The 22,041-nt window shown below is 42.6% G+C and overlaps 1 protein-coding gene across 2 annotated transcripts; it reads left to right on the forward strand.

Moving 5' to 3' along the window:
• Nucleotides 1-1,636: 1,636 nt before the first annotated feature.
• MYD88 (MYD88 innate immune signal transduction adaptor) lies at nucleotides 1,637-13,333 on the forward strand. 2 transcript variants are annotated; one of them, XM_075269841.1, is made up of 6 exons: nucleotides 1,637-1,708; nucleotides 4,464-4,907; nucleotides 7,165-7,260; nucleotides 8,785-8,965; nucleotides 9,095-9,186; nucleotides 10,848-13,333. In XM_075269841.1, exons 2-6 carry the CDS (start codon nucleotides 4,592-4,594, stop codon nucleotides 10,997-10,999), a joined length of 837 nt encoding a protein of 278 aa, XP_075125942.1. In that variant the 5' UTR covers nucleotides 1,637-1,708; nucleotides 4,464-4,591; the 3' UTR covers nucleotides 11,000-13,333. The 2 variants fall into 2 exon arrangements, with proteins under 2 accessions (XP_075125942.1, XP_075125943.1); XM_075269842.1 differs by having other exon boundaries at nucleotides 7,165-7,245.
• Nucleotides 13,334-22,041: the final 8,708 nt, after the last annotated feature.

Consider the following 22,041-nt stretch of genomic DNA (forward strand, 5'->3'; position numbering starts at 1 on the left):
TCTCCAAGTGACACCGTTTCTCTTTTCATTCCTATGAGACTCACATTAAGGCTGCCAAACATGCGCCATAAGGAGCGTCCCTGTCTCATCCCAAGAAAATCATTATAACTTTCAACAGTTTTTATGCCCTGAGTTGAAATGGAAATCTAAGCCAGTTCTGGCGTAGATTTCCATTCTGGCACAGGGCAGATTTGTGAAGAGGTCACAGCCTCTTCAGAACTTCAAAAATATCTTATTCCCTAAAAAAAAGAAAAAAAAGGAAATTGTGATCCCTATATGGTGGTTAAGCGGCCGGCCGCCGTCAAAGCGGAAGTACCAGGTGCATCCATTCATTTCTATGGAGCGTGCTGTTCGGATCGGCTGATCTGAACAGTACTCGCTCATCTCTAATAGTAACTGCAAAGTCCCATCCACACACTGCGATTTCTAAGACCCCAACATAGTAATGTACATGCAAATAAATAAAAGATATAATTGTCATAACATGTCGAAAAATATACATTTTTTAGTTTTTATAACGTTGTTGAAACATAACAAAAACTATATAAATTTGGTATCGTTGTGATCATAACGTCCAACAGAATATAGGTAACTTGGCATTTTTCTCGCATGGTATATGCTGTAAAAATAAAGTCAGTAAGTAAGTTGAGCAATTGAGTTTTTTTTCCAATTCCACTCCATTCTGATTTCTTTTCCAGCTTCCAAATGCATCGTACAGAAAATTAAATGGAACTACTATGAAGTACAATTTGTCCCACAAAAAATAAACATATAACTTGAAAACGAAATTGGAAATTCAATGTGGCTTAAGGGGTTAATGACCTATCCTTAGGGTAAGTCATCAACATCTGATTGGCAGGGGAGTAATACCCAGAATCACCCACAAATCAGCTGCTCAAAATGGCATAGGTCATGTTTATTCGCCGTGTGGCCTGTTTGCAGTTCAGTCCTATTCAAGTGAATGGGGCTGAGCCAAAATATCAAATGCAGCTGCAATACAACGTATGGCACTGTGCTCGGGATTCAATAAAGAGGCTGCAGCACTATTGGTCTCTTCACGCAGCTGATCTGTGAGGTCCTGGGTGTCGCACTCCATTATCTATTATGATACTGATAACCTAGCCAAAGGATGGGACATGGATATTTAAAGGGCTTGTCTGTAAATCCTTTAAGTCTCACAAAACCCTATGAAAATGAGTGAGTGTACCAACAAGGGAGGATACTTGGCATGTACACGTTGTGTCTGCTGTACTGAAGAGCTCCACTATACACCCCAAGCCTGCTTGTAGAGACAAGTGACCGCCCTGGCACTGCCAGTCTCACCACCCCATGTCACCATGCTGCCGCTTCAGCCTCTGATGACGTCACAGCCCGCTCTGTATCATTTCCCACATATTAGTCAAACTTACTCCCTACTTCCTGCAACTGAGACGAGTCCATGTCGCTGAGCGGGGGTGCCGGAGTGCCGTCACATAAGTCACGGGTGCCCGAATAAGGCGTCCTCTTTATAACATATTTTGTACAATGCACGGAGGAATTTTTTTTGCCACGTAGTCTTCAGTTTCAGTCACTTTTTTACGTATAACTGCACTCTGCCCTCCCCTATGGCTGTTAGTGGGCGCGTCCCGGTCCGGACAGTTTTCGTTTTGACACGAAGTTTCTCAAGTTGTGAGCCCGTGACAGGGAGACAAGGAGCTGCAGAGTGAGTGTGAGTATAGCCGGGGGCTACATGGACTGAGGGAAGACCAGGGACATGGACTAGGCTGTGCTGGGAATGGGGCAAGTGCCTGCTGAGGTGCCCACCCGTCCTGGGCACAGGGTACTGACTAGTATGTGATGAATGGGGGCGCAGCACATCATATGGGGTGTAGGATGGTCCTAGGCATGGTGTAATATTACCCAGGTTGATGCCACTTGTACCATCTTCTCTATGACTTGTCCTCTATTTGTTTCTTTGCATTTGGCCTTCTTAAAGGGATTGTCCAGGATTCTTTAAAAATGTTCTAAAATGACAAAATACCTCACTAAGTAATATGTCTGCCCCTCCAGCACCGCCGCTCTGGTTTCCTGACAGGTTTTGTGGCTGTGATGATGTGCCATACATACATGTGACTGCCGTCATCAATCTCCGTCCACAGCAGTGGTGCCGCCATGTACAGAACAAGACTACTGAGGAGTGTGTTTGGCTGCGGGGGTCACATGGACATGTACGGTACATCGTCACTGCAGGACAAGTCATCGAAAGCGGCAGAACTGCGACTCCTATTGCACGACCAAAGATCGCTGTGTCCTGCGACGTCTTCGCTAATGTAAGTGAATTGGGGTCACTCGGCAACTTCTAGTCACAAAATAATAGAGCGGTGCTGGATATTTTGCCTAGCTCCCTTGGGTCGTAATGTAACTACATTTACTTGAGTCACAGGGCGACGCAGCAATCTTTGGTTGTACAACAGGAGTCATGGCCAAAGTCATTGTGCAGCCTTATGTGTCTGTATTATGGCTACAAGCCCTGGAGGTTTTCTAGATCAGACAGGCTTATATTCCTCCAGATTTCATGGCATCTTGTTGCTCAGATGGACCAATGATCTACAGGGTAAGGGTGAGTTCACACGGAGGAAAGTGGAGCACAATCTGGCACGTATACACGTTCCGGCAGATGACACGCTCAAAATGCCCCCATTCATTTCAAAGGGAGTTAGGAGCGTATACGCTGCATTATTTTGCGGCCGCGTGAACTCCCTCTAACAATGTAATAAAAACTTGAAAAACATAACAATGGACGTCTGTAATCCTCCAGAGTTCAGGACTACACTGCTCTTGGGTCAGATGTTTAGCAAGTACCTGATTTATTAGGGATTGCAGTGTTAACTTCCCACCATGTTGTAAATATACAGAGCAGTGTGGGAAAGAGTTAAAAGACCAACAATAATGCTAAAGATCTGCGCACAAGTTTAGCGTAGTAGGTTACTGTATTCCATAGCAAGGTCTGCAGTGACATATCTCACTGACATATACCTTTAGGGCCTTAGGCAATGTTTACACGTTGCAGTAACGTCATGTTTTTTTTCTGTGATATCATAAACTCATGACTAAAAAAGGAACGGTACTGCAGCATGTGAATACAGCTGAACGATGCAAGCAGTATTGTAAATATCAGGTTGGTGCAGATTGTTACCTGGTTTTGCTTCCCGTCTAGTCAGTGATATTGCAGGTAAGTAGTGGGACAGTGGTTAGCACTGCAGCCTTGCGGCGCTGGAGTCCTGGGTTTGAATCCCACCAGGAAAAACATCTGCAAGGAGTTTTTATGTTCTTCCCGTGTTTGTGTGGATTTCCTCCCATACTACAGAGACATACTGATAGGAAAAAATGTACATTGTGATCCCTATATGGAGCTGACAATCTGCATTAAAAAAATAAATAAATAATGATACAGGTAAGTAGTAACAGAATAAATGGGCCTCGTGCTCAGCTACACCGATCGTGTCTGAGAGCGGCGACTTCTGCTTTAGTGAACTCATTATAATGTTTGTGTGGATAAGCGACTTACTAAACGATTAACTCTTTACGCTGCAGAGAAAAATTTCACATGTACATTATGGCTTTTGTTACTTAAAACATCTCATTGGTCAGCTTTTCGCATTGTTTTCATTAATGGCGCTCAGACGCGGCGGTATGACTAAGCACTTGTGTATTAACCCAAGTTACCATGTGCTGATTCACATATGACAGGCTAGTCGTGTATAGCTTCCCACCAATTCAGGTTGCAACACATCTGTAAAGTGGCTTGTGAAATATGGCATTTCTTGCCATTTCCTGGTGACATGACAAACAAAATTCAATGGATTCTATAAATAGCCGGCTTTACTAGTGAACGTGCACCTAATATGGCCGAAATTCTATCTGATTTGTATGAAGTAGTGTTTATTACTGTATCTGCAGACGTGTTTAATTTTATTTTGCTAGAGATTTAAAGGGATTCTATCATTAAAATCACATCTTTTATTGATCACTTGTAGGAATAGTCTTAAGAAAGGTGATTCTTCTCCTACCTTTAGATGTCTTCTCTCCGCTGCCGTTCGGAAGAAATCCCAGTTTTCGTCTGTATGCAAATGAGTTCTCTCGTAGCATTGGGCCGTCCCCAATGCTGTGGGAGAAATCTCCAGCGCCACCTCTTCTTCAGGTGTGGCCATTCCTGAAGAAGATATAGGCGGCACTGGAGATTTCTCTCGCAGCATTGGGGACATCCCCAATGCTACAAGAGAACTCATTTGCATACAGACGAAAACTGGGATTTCTTCCGAACGGCAGCGGAGAGAAGACATCTAAAGGTAGGAGAAGAATCACTTTTCTTAAGGCTATTCCTACAAGTGATCAATAAAAGATGTGATTTTAATGATAGAATCCCTTTAAGTATTTATTGTATTTTGTTTTAATCTTTTTGATGTTTTAATTTCCCATTTCAGGGATTCTGTATTTGGAAATGAAAGCCAGGGAAATCTTGATCCAGATGTGAAAGGATTGGTGGAAAGTGGTTGGGACTGAAATTTCCCAAGTTTCTAAAGTTAATCCTCCCCGGTTGCGGTGCAGAACCATGGCTTGTGAGTCCAGTTTGGATGAGGTGGCCATGTCCTCAATTCCCCTGGTGGCATTAAACTATAATACCAGGCACAGGCTGTCTCTGTATCTGAACCCGGACACTGTGGTGGCAGCAGGATGGACTCTTATGGCAGAAGAAATGGACTATAGCTATTTGGAGATCAGGAATTTTGAGAGAGTTCCCAACCCAACTCTTGCTGTCCTGGAGGACTGGGAGAAAAAGTGTTCACAGGCGACAGTGGGTCGACTTCTGGCACTGCTGAAAAAAATGGAGAGGCATGATATTCTTACAGACATTGCCCCCTTAATAGGTATGTGGTGAATTGTCTTTTAGGTTATTGTCTCTTATTGTACATATATTATATTTTTGGTGGCTGTTTAGTATATTTACATCTTAGGCCATAATACAAATTACAACTGGACACTTAAACTGAGAACATTTACTTGTATATACATGTAATGTGCCCAGATTTCTATTTACCTGGCTGTGTATGCTTGTCATATTTCAGCTTTGTGGAAAAGATTTGGTTAGACAAATAGGTCTTACAAGCAATATATACTTTACCGTATAGGTAATAGTAGGAAATGTCAGGAATAAACAAATGCATAGGCATGGAATTTATTTATGCCAGGGACATGGCTTTAGCGGAACTCTTCAAATGTGCATGCTTTTAAAGGGGTATTCCCATCTGACAAACTAAAGGGGCACATGCTCCCCTACTCTGAGTTTACATGACAAGGACAACATCTGCAAGGAGTTTGTATGTTCTCCCCGTGTTTGCGTGGGTATCCTCTGGGTATGCGGATTTCCTCCCAACTCTAAAGTTGTTATACAACCTGAGATGTAGCCGGGTGGGATACCTCCTCTGACCTCAGCTGGTCCTCACCTCAAACGGTAATGGAGGTTGTAGGAGAGGAATATATTATATGTAAACTGTGGATGATCTCAGTAAGACAACACACTGTACTTGCTCTGAATATAAGACATAGTAGTCCCTTTTTAACTTGCACATCCCCCCACCCAACACCTAGGTATGCTGTTTATTGGTGCTGTGTTGCCAATAAAGTTGCACCAAACATTCACAACACATACAGACCCAAACATTTGTAAAGTTTACATTTTATAAAATGTCTTTTCTGTACCCAATCTTCAGCATAAAATACACTGACTGCTTCTCTAGAGATACCTATAACACTATAGTAATAATGATACTAAAGATGAATGTCTTATTTGTTTCTCACATGATGAACTGCAGGAGATTTAGGGAGTGCACCCATAAAACTAGCAATAAAGCACCTGTATTACGGCTATATGAAAGCAGGCTTAGTTAATACACTACAAGTAGATTAGGTTTAGACATTTAGGGTAAGGCACTACGTAGCGAGTCACAGCCAAAAAGTGCTGTGGGAAAAAACACGTTTTTCTTGCATCGCATTTCACATAACAGCCGCAGAGTTTTCATCTGGGGACTTTCTGCTTCAGTGTTACCTATTGGGATACCGCCAGTGTTTCTGTAGGTATAGTTGACATCCTTCAATTTCCAAAAAAACGCAACGGTTTGGGCATCGCAGCATTACCATTATAGGTATTTTCCTACAATGTGTGGATGGGATTTGCTAGACTATAAAACACCACGTGGGGCTTCAACCTTAGTTATCAATTTTGGGTTAGGCCCATTCACACAGGGCAGGAGGGGTGGATTTTGGCACTGAATCCACGTCATAATCCGCCACCTCACAATAGAGGTCTATGTAGACCGCTAGCTTACTTTTGCTCACGGAGAAAAGAAGCGAGCTGTCCTTTCTTCAGGCGGATTCTGCGGCAGATTCAGCTGCAGCGTCCACCTCGCGGCCGCACGCTCCGGTCTGGGCCCATTTATTTGGGCCTACTCCAGAGCAGGAAACCGCGACTGTCGGAAGCCGTGGCAGGCGCATTTTGGCCCTATTCTGACGTGGCTTCCCGCATCAGAATCAGGACCAAAATCCGCCATTCCGTGCCCCGTGTGAACGGGGCCTTACAATTTCTATTAAGGGGATGCGAAATCTCTGTAATCTCTTATTTAATTTGCATATACAAATTGTTTGTTGCATTTCTGTAATTGTGGACACCTCTGTAAATGTAGACATGTGGCAAGTAAGATCTCCACCAGAACAATTCTTGTTTATACTCCCTATTTGCTGAAAAGTTGCAAAATGGTGGTTGTGGTTGTACCTTTATACACGGTATGCTGTGCGCCACAAGAAAGTTTAGATTTGCACAGTGTACTAACAGTTTGTATTGTGCAGTATCTATTTCAAACACATTTAGGGATGACTGCGAAATGTTTAAGTGGTTTCGAGCATGCACGCGCTTGTCCAAAGTGTATATATACCACAATCATTGAAATATGCTTGCTTGCTAGTCTAAATAATGCCTGGCCGAAAAAGGCTAGATCAATAAATTAAGTAGCAAGTTATACAGAATATACATGCGGCCAGCAGGTTTTATACTGACATGTTCCCATTTAATGTCTTTTTTTTTTGGCTTTGTTCTCTTTTACTGACACTGTTCTCTCCTCCTTGTTTTAGAGTCAGACTGTAAGAAATATCTGATGAAGCAGCAGCGAGTGCCACCTCCCTTACAAGATGACACTGTGGGCAGCAGTGGAGGTACGGATGGATCAGGTTTGGAACTGCTTAAAGCTTAACTAAACGTTCGGACCACTATTGATTTTAAGGGAGTATTTGACTCATTAATAAGATTTGTAATATACTTTATTAAGAAATATAGGCTTTTTATTCTTCCTTTGCTTCTGTATTTAGAGTGGTTTCTGCCTCTCACTAAGTAACTGTGTATGGTGTATGGGCTTGTTGTAAGGACTGTGTAATATGTAGTTACTGAGTGAGCGGCAGGGACAGCTCTCAGTACAGAAGCCAGGGAAGAATAAACAGATGCAGGACTTCACAGAAAGGAGACAAAATGTGTTAATAAAGTATATTGCACAATGTCAGTATCTGTGTCATTCAAACAGAAACTCAATAAGTTGTCTAAAAGTTTAGTTACACTTAAACAAGATTTTCTCATTTTATGTGAATACATTTAACAGGGTTATCTGGTTTCCAGTGTTGGCCTATCTTATCCCAGATCATAAACATTACACTAGGTTCACACTAGGTCACCTTTCCATTGTTCTGGCCAGTTGGTATAAACTTAGACAATATCATCATAAACCAGTCTCAGACATTGTGATAAATCTGGAGTATTTTCAGGGTGTTTGTCCAAGTTTATTCTGTCGTTCCGGTGCCAGCGGCTGCTGTGAACAGCAGATCAGTGGGGAGGGGTGCTGGGTATCAAAACCCAACTAATCTGACATTGGTGGCCTATCCTTATCGTCATCTAAAGGCTGGATAATCCCTTTAACTAGTTCCAGACAGCCTGTTAACTATATACATCCATATATATATATATATATATATATATATATATATATATATATATATATATATGTCCTTGCAAGGTTAGCTGTAAGATCAGACCTCACATAGGAGGTGATCGTTGAGCAATGTGTGTGCACGGCTATGGTAGCCACCATGATGTTTCTTTGCTTGTAGCCCAGCAGGCACATGGGGCCTGGAACTGTGTGAACTGCTGGGTCCTAGAGGACCCAGATCAGCTCTCCAGTATAACGTATGAGGCTGTATAAGACCCAGTTATAGGAGAAATAAACCAAAAAAAAGAAAGTTAAAATGCTTCCCTAAAGGTCTATTATGACTTCATGGGAGGGCGCAAATGTGAAAAAGGCCCCTACCACGCCGCAGGTTCTAGCCCTGCCTCCAGCAACACAACAACAATAGTCACATGCCAAAAAATTACCACAATAGAGAGGGGAAAAATCCCATTCCACATTCCCACTCCTTTCTTTGTTTACATTTTCATATATATTAAAATAAAGAAAAAAAACTAGGAAAAAATAAAAACATAATAAAAAATCCCTATTTATCATACAAAACCACAAACATAAATGTTATAGCCCTCAAAACTCCTAAAAAAAAAAAAAATCCTCCAAAAAAACCCTGAAAACCTGTACAGTCCTGAACCAGGGTAAATAGTCCAGACCTGATGTGTTAGGTTTTATTGCTATGTATTCTTCTTTTATGTAGTCATCATCTTAACAGTGCTTTTTTTTTTTTTCTTTTCTCATTCTGTAGGACAAGTACCAGAAAGTTTTGATGCGTTCATCTGTTACTGTCAGGAGGACATTCACTTTGTGCAGGAGATGATCAAGCGGTTGGAACAGACTGAACATAGACTGAAGCTGTGTGTGTTTGATAGGGACGTTCTTCCAGGAACTTGCTTGTGGTCTATAACAAGTGAGCTTATAGAGAAGAGGTAAGATCATTTCTCTCCGGGATCACGTCTGTGATAGAATATTCTATGGATTACTTTGCTCTAGTTGTGGATCACAAGATTGCTTTCATAGGGAAGTACAAATTCTGATCAGTATGTTTTATGTTACAGGTGTAGGAAGATGGTGGTTATTATATCTGATGACTACCTGGAGAGCGCTGAATGTGATTTCCAGACTAAATTTGCCCTCAGCCTTGGGCCAGGTATGTTTTGCCTATGTGATTCATTAAAGAGGACCTTTCATGGTCCGGGGCACAGGCAGTTCTATATACTGCTGGAAAGCTGACAGTGTGCTGAATTCAGCGCACTGTCGGCTTTCCTGATCTGTGCCCCGGGTAAAGGGCTATCAGTCCTGGTACTGTAGCTCTTTACAGTCAGAAGGACGTTCCTGACAGTCAGTCAGGTACGTCCTTCTCCACAGCAGCGCCTATCGCGCTGTGCTGTGTGAGCGGAGAGTAACACTTCCCTCCCCTACTGATAATACACGTCTATGGACCAGTACAGTGAGCAGAGGGAGGGGGGTGTTCCTCCCCGCTCACACAGTACAGTGCTATAGGCGCTGCTGGGAAGAAGGACGTACCTGACAAACTGTCAGGAACGCCCTTCTGACTGTGAAGAGCTACGGTACCGGGACCGAGAGCTCTTCACCCAGGGCACAGATCGAGAAAGCCGATAGTACGCTGAATTCAGCGCACTGTCGGCTTTCCAGCAGTATATGGAACTGCCTGTGCCCAAACCCATGAAGGGTTCTCTTTAACAAGAAAATCCATTGTAAAAAATTGGCCAAACAGGTGATTAGAGTCAGTTCATACAAGAGTTTTTATCACAAGGATTTGAAGAGTTTCTGCTCTAAAATCCACATGGCAAACTCTTGCAGGGAGTTTCTATTCACTTCAGTGGGAAACCACGACATTAGTTCAATAGATATGTTTTGTTCCTCAAAACTACAGTGGGGGGGATGAGACTATAGTTATTGGCGGAGAAACAGTCAATTGGAGGCTGAATAATCTGATCAAAAACCACATCAAAATACTCGTGGCCGTTACAGAAACCTCATCTAAAATCTCATGCAAGGCTAGGTTCACTTCTACGTCGGGGTCTCTGTTGGAAACTCTGTCACAGAGTGGAAAATTGTTGGAGAAAAGAATCCTGCACAGAAGACTTTTTTTTTTCTCCACCGCTTTCAGCTATCCTGACAGAAATTGGATGGACCCCAATATAGTCAATGGGTTTTGCCAGTCTCTGTATGTAACTGCAGATTTAGCGGTCTGCCTCTATGCCATTTCGGGTTCCCTGACGAACCTGTCCAAAGGAGAGTCAGCGCTAGTGTGAACCTAATATAACACTAATGGAGTTTTGGTGGAGCTTTCGGCAAATTTGTCTGCTTACAGAAACTCTGGTGGCAATCCCTACCAGGCACATCTGGTGGCGGCTTCTAACCCCAAGAACTAATGCATTTCACATGATGAAATCCAAGAGCTATATCCTTCTCTCCTCCCAGATCTGCTGTAGGGGGAGGGTGGATGACCCCCATATACATTAGGTGGTTGGCCTGTCACACTGGAATGTGTATGGCCAATGTAATGGAAACCTGTCAGGTAAATTTGGGACTACAAATCACTAGTGGGTCCTTGAGGACCGAAGTTCTAGTGTTCCGAATATCCCTATGCTATTCCTTTCTGAGGCCAGACTGTTTATAAGAAAAAGAATTCTTTTAAAAAAAATCCCTTTTAGAGATGTGTGCGGTAGTTCGCCTCTAGATATCCTATGTACAGCACAATCTTGTCTGAAAAAAAATCTTATATGCAGATGAAATGGTTACACATAATAATTGCATGTCACCATTTATTATTCCTCTCCGCAGGGGCTCGTGAGAGACGACTGATCCCAGTAAAATATAAAACCATGAAGAAGCCATTTCCGAGCATCCTTCGTTTCCTTACCGTGTGCGACTATACAAACCCTCATATCCAGGGCTGGTTCTGGGAGAGACTCGCCAAGGCCCTTATGAAATAAGGTTGATGACGGAGTTTATTGTTTCCACTGCTAAGATGGTTTGGTTTTGTTCTAACCCTAAAGACAAGTACATAGATGGGAATTGTCCATACGATGGCTGTCCTTATGTACAAACCAGATCTTATGTTCTCAAGTGCCTTTCAATAATGTAGCTGTGGAGAAGAAGTGGAAATCATGAAAAAGCAGAGAAAAGAAAGTGCGCTGAAGAAGACCTGCAACAACGTCAGCTCTAGGTCACAGAAATCACCACTAATATCCTAAGAACATATACTGAAAACTTGTAGATTTTTCATCTACGGAAAAAGGTGGACAGCATTACAATTACTATTTTAATAGGAAATCTATTCTTTCTACGTTTCCTTTTGGCTTCACAAAGCCTGAGAGTCATAAGATGACCAGCTTTCCAAAATAACCTGATTTTTCAATATTAGCATGAGATGTATATCCTAGATATGGGGCCACCTAGTGGTTGTATTGTGAATTGCAGCCTGTCAATATTGTATAGCAGTAATGTTGTTACTTGGTTTTATGGGGAGTCCTTAACCTAATTTAGGCTAAGGTAAGGTTTTATTCACGTGTCATTGTTTTGCATTAGTGTTTGTAAGCCAAAACCATATACAGTATTGTGAGGATACCCCCTTACAATGCTTCACAATTATTTTTTTTCCTTTCCAGTCTAGCTCAATGTTAGCTTTGTTTTAGTTTTATAGGTCCTGTTAAGCTGTAAGGTCAAACTCCACACCAGTGGGGCAACACGGTGGCTCAGTGGTTAGCATTGCAGCCTTGCAGCACTGGAGTCCTGGGTTCAAATCCCACCAGTAACAAGATCTGCAAGGAGTTTGTATGTTCTCCCCGTGTTTGCGTGGATTTCCTCCCATTCTACAAAGACATACTGATAGGAAAAACAAAAATGTACATTATGGTCCCTATATGGGATTCATAATCTACATTTAAAAAAAAAAAATTCCACACCAATGACCATCAGACCGAAAACTCTATACATTGAGGAGGAGGGGGGGGGGACAGAGAGAGGTTATAAATGTTCCTTATATGCTACGGCAGACAACCTATTTTTTCACTCCAAATGTCTGCTCGGTTCCTATCACATTTGATGTGCCTGTATGTTGGGGTGTCAGCTAGCATGACTGGGTTCCCCCAGCCCATTAAAAAGTGGTGACCCGCTCCTGCTTTTGGTTTACAAAAACTGATCAAAACACTGATGCAAGAATAAGTCTTAAAGGTTTGTCTGGCGAGTGTAAATTACCTCACTTCTTCCAGCGAACCAGGGGGTTCCAGGTTTTACTAACCCTGGGTCATGTGATTGGATCCAGACCTTGTCCCCCTCCTCTCTTGTTTGCACAGGTAGTTCATTGTGCTAGGGGGTGACTATACTAAAGCCAGCTCTCATAGCACAGGTAAGTGCCTGTGAAAGTGAGGTAGGAAGGGGGTCGAAGGCTGATTTCGATTAAGTGACCCAGGGTAAGAACTGGCCTGGAACACCCCCCTCCTTTCGCTCCCCCAAGTTCAACTTCAGAAGGTCACTGGAAGAATAGATTTAATTTACATTCCCCTAACAACCCCTTAAAGGTGGTACACATCTGTGTGCGCGCTGTGTAGGGTGGTGGAAATGTAAAGCTTTCTTTTTTTTATTTTGACTCCTGAATGTATTAGTGTATTTTATTATTTCCCTCTATATTATTATTGCTGTTTTTATTACTGGGTAGTAGAGAGCTATGAAATATCATGGTAGCAACTTAAAGAGTACCTTTCATGTCCTCGGGCACATGCGGGTTTATATACCGCTAGAAAGCCGACAGTGCGCTGAATTCAGCATAAATGTTACATAAAGGTTGAGGATACTTCTATGGGGTCACCTGCTTCAGAAATCCCTTTTATGTTCCTCTTAAAGTGAGATGATCACATGGTATTCAGAACACACACAAGCTCAACAACATCTGCAAGGAGTTTGTATGTTCTTCCCGTGTTTGCGTGTATTTCCTCCCATTCTACAAAGACATACTGATAGGAAAAAAGCTGTACATTGTGATCCCTATATAGGGCTGACAATCTGCATAAAAATAAAGAATTCCTTAACATGGTTTCTGTGGATTTTCTGAATTTCTTCCATTGATCTATACTGGCAATGGATTGGCTTAAAAATGAGTGAAAGAGGAATCTGCTGGGAAGCCACCATACTGACTTATCTCGGCTCATGCTCATTTCTGCTACATTGTATTGGTTAAAACATGGTCGAAGGGTGCTAAAAGTGTAAATGGGATTTTTCTTGAAATTGCACATTCACACTCAGATGTTCATGTATTTTTTTTTTTTAATGTGCCATCTGTATTTTATCATCTGTATAACTGTATGTGTTTGTATGTTCTATAAAATAGAAAAGTCTTTTTTCAGAATATATTCTAAAACTGATGACTCACTTGTTTCTTGAGTCCATTATATGAGCCCAGTAATCTTTCTAAGGGCTGGGACAACACACTGCGAACGTAACAGTACAAAAGTTACACCATTTTGCGTTTTTTGCTGCAGCAACATGCAGGAGAAAGTTGACCTTAAAAGGTAGGAAAAGTAGTCATAGGTCAAACATTAAGGATCAACGGGTGCCTGACATTTGGACTCCCAAGAAAATTTAATAAACCCCCCCCCCCCCTTCAGTACAGCCAGTAAATGAAATGTCACAGCAGCACGTGACCACCATGCCCGTTGCCTTGTCAGATACGTAGAGGAGAACAATACTGCACGGACTGAAGAAGTGAGACATCAGACTCTGTAGCAAGGAGGAAATTTGCACTCGGGAGAGTGGAGAAGAGAGGAGTACACAGAGTAAGAGCAGGCTGATGAATCATGGGAAATGTAGTTTATTCACAGATTCCCTGAATGTAAATAACAGTGAAACAAGGAGCAGCAAGTAAAATAAAGCCAAGAAAGGGTGCACAAGGGAACAGTGAGGATTTGGCACTGCTGTAGATACCATCTCTATGCTGATGACACCCAATTATACACATCTTCCCGGGACATCACCCCTGCACTCATACAGAATACCAGCGACTGTCTCTCTGCTGTCTCTAATATCATGTCTTCTCTCTATCTGAAACTAAATCTCTAAGACTGAACTACTACTGTTTCCATCATCTAACAGATCTGTCCCTGATATATCCATTGTAGTCTCAGGCCTTACTATAACTCCTAGGCAGCAGGCCCACTGCCTCGTGGTTGTGTTTGACTTTGACCTTTCCTTCACCCCTCATATCCAATCACTTGCATGTTCGTGTAATTTCCACCTCAAAAACCTCTCCAGAATACGCCCTTTCCTTACCAGAGATACATTAAAGACACTTATTGTCGCTCTGATTCATTCTCGCCTTGACTACTGTAACTTTTTTTATTCCAAAGGTTTTTATTGGGTTTTTACATTAAGAAGGAAACAGAGAAAAGTAATGTAGAGTATATCATCTCACAAAGCATAACAATAAAGATGAAATGTGTATTCGCACTATATCAGTCGTAATAATAAGTACAACTATATATATTGACTAGTCACATAAGCAAAGGTTTAGAAGACTGAGTTATATGGCACTGCTGCCGAATGGAGAAACTGAGAACAGATGGGGGGAGGGGACAGGTAGATCTATTGGTGATCCAGGATGGTATTGGACTTCACAGGCAGTGAGTCTTTTTCCAGTATAAGTGCCACGGGCTCCATGTTTTGACATATCGATCATGTGGTCTCGTAGTCCAGCTAAGTAATTCTTCAAGCCTGGCAATTTCATGGACTGTATTCTCCAGGAGAGTCAGAGGAGGTGCTACAGTCTGTAGCCAATATCTTGGGTTTAGCAGTTTAGCCGTGGCTAACAAGTGAGTGGTGAGTAAGTCTTGTGTCGGCTTATATGTTGAGTTCGGTTGAGCCAGGAAGAGAGTCTCAGGCGTTAGTGTAAAGGAAACGTCGGTGATTTGCTTGATCCGGTCAGCGATCTCCTTCCAAAAATCTTCTATCATTAGACAGGTCCACCACAAGTATAAGTACATTCCTGTATGTGTAGAGCACCTCCAACATGTCGGGTCATCGCTTAGTCCCCGCCGGACCATCCACTCCGTACCATCTGGACAGTATTTTGTAATTGTTCTCTCTCAAAACAAATGCAGGAGGAAAAGCCCTGTGAGAACTTCAGGGTATGATCCACCTCTTCTTGTGACAGCTGGATTTACATTCTATTCTGAATGCAGCAGCCAGGCTCATCTATCAGGTTAGATGCTACAGCGATGCCTCGGGTCTGTGCCTGTCACGACATTGGCTGCCTATTCATTACAGAATACAATATAAACCTATCACCCTCATCCACAAGGCTCTCCATAATGCCGCACCTCCATACATTTCCTCCCTCATCTCTGTCTACCACCCAACCCGTGTTCTCCGTTCACTCAATGACCTAGCACTTACATCCTCTATTATCAGAACCTCCCACGCTCGTATACAAGACTTCTCCTGAGTTGCACCACTTCTCTGGAATGCTCTACCCCGGACAATCAGATTAACTCCCAATTTCTACAGCTTCAAACGCAAACTAAAGACGCATCAGACAGGCCTATCGCAATTTCTAATGTAGTTGGAATCCCTAAAACAAATCCTCTGTTCACACCCCCGCATTACCCCACACGATATGATGCCGTCTGAGACTAACTTTATATGTCCATGCACCATCCACATGTTACAGGACACGACTAGTGACGGCTCATACAGTTTTATATTTGTGTAATGACAGTAACCTCTATTACAAAAGTGTCTGACCTCTGTATAAGCAATGCCGCCCCTGCTACCTCTTGTGTCACCTCCTCTACCTCATAGATTGTAAACTCTTACGAGCAGGGCCCGCAGTCCCATTGTGTGAAATGACTTTCTTTGTTATGTATCTTTTTGCCTGTACTTGAACCCTACAAATTGCACAGCGCTGCGGAATATGTTGGCGCTATATAAATAAAATTTATTACTATTATTTGTCGTTCGTTTCTGAAAGCTGAATAACTCTCAAAACATCCTGTTGGCCGACGCGCCTTCTTTAACCAGCAAACCTGCAATTTACACCTTGCTATAGTTATAATAATTAATACTTGTTAAATAATCATCTCTAAGGCCGGGTTCACATCTGCACCCAGTCTCCGTTCTGCAGGTTTCTGTTTCCTGCACGAAACTGAGCAGGAGACGGAAACCTGCAGGCATTTTTCAAACCCAGTCATTTGTATCTGGCCATTAGCGTTTTGTGCTCTCCATGACATTTTTTAGTCGGACATGCAGGACTTTGTGTCCAGCTTTAAAAAAAAACGGTTTTGCTGCGGAGAGCATAAAACGCTCACCGGCGCTCACGGCTGGACACTGACAGGCTTCCATCCTCAGAATGGAGACCAGACGCTGGTGTGAAGCCAGCGTTATTGGACAGATAATCTTTATTTAATCTGCATGCTGAGTCTGTAATAATGGTAACGTCTCCTCGTACAGAATACACAGCAGAACAGGCCCCAGCCTGAGTAGGAATTACTTATATACCTCCTATATTAGAGGAGTCAGTAAATGCTTGGTAAGGTTTATTGTACAGCATAAGATACAAGATCTGTTTCTGCAATGTCTCCTTATACTATTATCATACCTATGTACAGTAGATTGCAGCAAGTGTTAAATGTATGTGCAGTCATGTGAGCTGCCACTAGAGGGCGGCCCTTCTCCTTACTGTACTCACTATAGAAGTCGAGTACATTGCAGGCGCATGCGCAACATTTTTTTTTTTTTTTTTTTCCGCCTTCCAACCTCTCCCTATCCAGTACTAATCATGGCGTCTCCGTACTCCGTACACTGCTTTACGTCTCTACCGTCCTCCTCTCTCACAGATAAGCAGATCTAGGAGTGAACTCCTCTCTCCAGGATATCAAACCCGCCACTGACTTGTCTGAATGGGCGGAGAAGTCGTCGCGCTGGCGTGATTACGTCATGTCCTTGTACTACGCCCTGCTGGAGTTAGCGGCCATCTTGGGAAGGGCAGGATTGAGACGTTGTCACTCAGGAATGTGACTAGTAGGCGGGCTGGGCTGAGGTGTATGTACTCAGCTGTGCTGGCACAGCCCCATAGTCTCCAGTCAATAAAAAGAGAATTTAATTTGCTTGCATGTCCTTTTGTGTGTGGTGACACCAGTGAGGCTCCATGTAGCAGCACTCATTGCTTTAAGGGATATTTCAAGGAACATATTAATACTAATTGTACTAAACCTTTTACCAGTCACTGACTACTAAGGGTGGTCAATGGAAATGACAACTAGATGTGGCTAACTCAGAATGGTGGACATAAATGACAGGCCGCCATCACTGATCTCTTGCACTGACACTGCCTGGTCTCTAGTCTTGTTGCAGTGATGTTTCGACACAAGTATTGCTGCAGCCAATCCCTGTAGCTCTCACCTCCTACAGATAGGTACCGATGGACTCCAATGACTATTCTGGGGTGCATTAGTTATCCATCGGGTTAAAACTAAAGCGGTGGACATAAACATGGCCCCATGCACACTATCGTACTTTGGATCCGCCATTGTGGATCAAAATACAGATGTGTTCATTACTATGGGCTCATACACACAGGTATAGTGTTTGTTGGACCATAATGAAGAGCCATAAAATACTGAGCAAGTTCTAGATCTATCCATATTTGGGCTCGGCCCATTTATTTCAATGGATGACACACAGATACCAATCCATGTGTCATCTGTGCCATTTTTCCTGACCCGTACACTGCACACAATGATATCCATGGGGCCGTAGTGGTGACAGCTTTGCACCATTGATGTCATTGCTGTGGCCAGTGTCTGTGCTCGTTGGTTATATCACTGGAGTTGAGTGACTAGAGGCCGCCAGAGAGCCAGCAAGTTGCGGCATAGATATTGCAGGGGATTGATAGCGTATTGCTGGACAACTCAGTGTCTCAGGTCATATGCACAGCGGGTATACAGGTTCCCCCGCAATATACTGTTTCTTGTACATAATATTGCTATATAGCAGATATTCCAGTTCTCTAATATACTATTATCCAAATCTTTACCTTTAGTAAGAGACAAACAGTTTGAGGCTAAAGCCCCAAGTTGCGGAAACTCCTTTTTTTTGTTGCATTTTTTTAAGCCAAAGCCAGGAGTGGATTGAGCAGAAGGGAGAAGTATAAGAACTTCTGTAACATCTGTAACCATTCTTGGCTTTGGCTAAAAAAAAAAACAAAAACAAAAACGCAACAAAATCTGCAACAAAAAAAGCTGTGTTTCTGCAACTTGGGGCCTCAGCCTGAAGGCATCTTCTAAGATTTTTATATTGATGCCCTTTAACTATATAAACATTCTAAATAATAGGAGGAGAGTTTAGGATTCTAAAGCCAATAGAGAACTGAAGGACTTGGTTTAGGCTTAACCTATATTCACTGGAACATCACAATCGAGTGCACTAAATTCATTCGTGTGAATGGGGCCTATTTTGACAGTCATGTTGTACTGTCCCTTTTCACTGATCCCTCCATATACTAAAATGTATTAGGGATCCATTAAAACAGGTGCAAGACAATCGTGAAAAATGGACATTTTCACAGCCGTTTTGCACAATGTTTGTGTGGAATGTAGCCTGAGGTCCCAAGGGAAGCGGGGTCCGGCAGTGTCCGACAGCTGGTCCCATCAACCTAACATTTATTGTTTATCCAGTGGATGGGTGATAAATCCTTCATGGTTACAATATCCCTTTTAAGAGCAAACTCAATACTTGTAGTTTCCACTTAAAGGGATTTTCCCATTAAAGACACTTATTTCCTATCCAAAGAGGAGAGAACCCATATCCTAGAATATGAACTTTATTGGGCAAAATAAAACCAGTATAGTGCGGGTTCACACCAGGGCCCGATCTCCATTTCGAGGTCTCCGTCTTCTGCCGACAGGAGATGGAAATCCGGCGTTCATTGTCTGCTGATGAGCGCCCCCGTGAAAGTCTTCTGCTCTCTGCGGCAAAATCATTTTTTTTTAAACCTGCGTGTCCGACTTTGTGTCCGGTTAAAAAAAATGGTTTCGCCTCATAGAGCTGAAGACGCTCACGGGCGGTCACTTTAAAAACTGCCTGCCGGTTTCCGTCTCCTTTCCAGTTTCTCGGGCAGGAAACGGAAGCTTGCAAAGTGGAGACCGGGCGCAGGTGTGAACCCGCCCATAGTCATATCACCTGGGAATTGAATTGCAGTATTAAGGGGTTGTCCCATTAATAACATTTATCCTCTAGGATCAGGGCATAAGTGTCGCATTGCTAGGGATCCAACCCCTGGGTCTCCCAGCAATGAAGACATCGAGGGACTGAAAGTTCCTCATGTCTCCTCCATGTGAATGAAGCACCAGCACACCTGTGCTATGGGGCTGCCGGCTATGGGGCTGCCGGGACTGTTATTACCTGCACGCCCTTAGCAGTGAATGGAGCGCTGGTCATATGGGTGTTCTGGCACTTCTTTCATACACTTTCAGTCCATCTGTCTCCACATTGCTGTGGGACCCAGCGATCAGACCGCCATTGATGTGACACTTATTCCATATCCTGTGGATAGGTTATGAGTATGTTTATTGGGGCAGCCCTTTTACTACTGCAATTCAATTTCTAAGTAATATGACTACACAATGCTAACAAAAGAGAAAAATAATGTAATACCATGCTAACCAGAAAAATAGCAATCATAGTTAGATAGTGTTTTGTCAAAAATGGAAAATTTTTGAGAAACCAGAAAATTTACATTTGCCAGCTTTCAAAGCACAGAGGCTTCTTCTTAAGGAATTTACAAATGAATGACTGAGAACAAAGCACAACCCTGGCAAGTCACTACACAAAGGCTGTTAGTACATGAGGTCAAGCATTGGTAAGATATGGCAGGGCAATAAAACTGAGGTTATAGAGATGAGGACTGGGGGGTGGAAACATCCGGCTCATGGAGGGGGGTGAATTGTGTCCATGGAAGGGCTCATAAATCCAGGCATCAGATTGAGTCCTTTTGTCAATGATCTGATTTTTATCATTAGCTTGAATTCCTACATTTCACTGTCTCATTCTTAAAGAGCATTTAAATAATAATTTTATTTATATAGCGCTAACATATTCTGTCGCACTTTACAAATCAGAGGACACATGAATAGATTATGTTTAACATTACAATGTAACAAAAATTAATCAAAAATAGGAATGAGGGCCCTGCTCACAAGAGCTTACAATCTATTAGGAAATTGGGAGACTCAAGGGTTAAAAGGGCTTGTTTGCTGCGATGGTCCAGCCATCTTTTAGAATCAGGACTTTTAAGCCTCACAAGCTCTGGTGTGGCCCAGAGATGTGCTTTCCCATGGGGGTGTGCCTCTGCCATTTTATTGTGTCTGTGTAAATTCATCCTGATCTGCAGTTTTTGTTTTGTTTCTCCATTGTAAATTCCTTCACCTTGTACACAGTATTGTCACCAAACTGGAGAATGTGCATGAAAATGTTCCAGCGATTTCATAGTCCTGCTGTGTATTTGGTATGTGGATTGTGCTTGATGACAAGATATGGGTACAAGTCTAGTGTATTTTACTGTTTCCCGGCAATGTGCCAGTCTCTGATGGTGACACAATGGCATTTCTAACTAGGAGATTCCTTAAGTGTGGTGGCTGTTTGTATGCAAGCAGATGCAAATCTGGGAATATTTCATTTAGTATATTGTGAATGTCAAATATGAGTTGGGGGTCAGCAGCAATTTTCCTCATTTGAGGGTCGTATGTAACCACTAGGGACACCCTGCTGCTGTCATCCTTTTGTTTGTACTCAAAGAAACTGCTCCTTGGAGTTCTTGTGGTTCTGTAGCTCCCTCCTCTACAACTCGTGGATGATGGTAGTCCTGTTGTAAGAAAGTATTTCTCAGTGTTAGTACATGTTGTTCTTCACTGGATTTCTTTATGGCACTGCCTTCCAAAGTCCATCAATTTCCACTTCTTCCTTAGGGTGTATTTCAGTAGTGCCTTTTGTCTCTGGTAGATACCACCACTGAAACCAGCACTAGAGATGGGCGAACCTCTGAAGTTTAATTTTGTCTTGGGTTGAATAAGTTTGTCTCGCCTTCCCTCACCTATTCTGGGCATTCTCGGACTGTCTGGCGATCCCTCTGGGCCCTCTTGTGGTCTCCTGGGTGATGTCATGTTTTCCTGAGTCACCATTGAGGCCTGAGGTTGGGTCTCAGCAGTCACAGGGGGGTAGGCCAACATCACCCAGACAGCTTTAAGAGGGCCCAGAGAGAGCACCAGACACTGCTCAGAAGAGGCGAGGGAAGGTGAATACAACTGTTTGTTTTACACCTCCCCTAGAGCAATTATACTTAAAACAGTAAAATAATTTCACTTCTGGTTATAAACCCCCAAAATTTCAGGTTTGAATCAAACCCAAAACATTTGGAAAATTTAGGAAGAAACTGGTTCAGTCAAAACTGGTTTACTCATTACAAACCCGGGTGTCTTGTCATACCAGTCCTTACTCCTCCAACCCCTCACTAAACTCCCCCCTCCACTAGATACCACCACTCTCATGCTTTGCATTATGGAAATGTATGTGGAAATTACTGGCTCACAATTTTTGGTTTTCTTTCACCATCCTAAGTGTTAAAATTAGAATTCTGCTAGGGATACAGATACAAATATCAATTTGCTGTTGACTGCTGAAACTAAATGGTTGGTTAAGTTTCTATAATATATCATTACGACATATGTGTATGGTTTACGTGCTAATTATGGGATCCCTCTGGGACCCTGACCAATTACAGCTAAGCCTCTGACATTGTGCACAAGATATAATTGAAAACACCAAAGGTATTAGAATGAACTGAACAGATGTATCTAGGATTAGAATATAAGTATACTAATGTAGTGTTTATTTCTGAAATTTGTTTACAAAGGTTATCTAAGGCTAAAATATTTCGCTACTGTGCACGCTCCAGCGCCATTTTCCTGTAGTGAACATCGGCGACCCTACT

Source organism: Leptodactylus fuscus, chromosome 4 (genome assembly GCF_031893055.1).
Source record: "Leptodactylus fuscus isolate aLepFus1 chromosome 4, aLepFus1.hap2, whole genome shotgun sequence".
NCBI lineage: Eukaryota > Metazoa > Chordata > Amphibia > Anura > Leptodactylidae > Leptodactylus > Leptodactylus fuscus.

Coding starts and splice junctions, on each gene's coding strand:
- MYD88 (XM_075269841.1), top strand. CDS start 4,592: ATGGCTTGTGAGTCCAGTTTGGATGAGGTGGCCATGTCCTCAATTCCC. Junction 7,261..8,784: donor TGGAGGTACGGATGGATCAG/GTTTGGAACTGC, acceptor CTCATTCTGTAG/GACAAGTACCAGAAAGTTTT. Junction 8,966..9,094: donor AGTGAGCTTATAGAGAAGAG/GTAAGATCATTT, acceptor TTTATGTTACAG/GTGTAGGAAGATGGTGGTTA.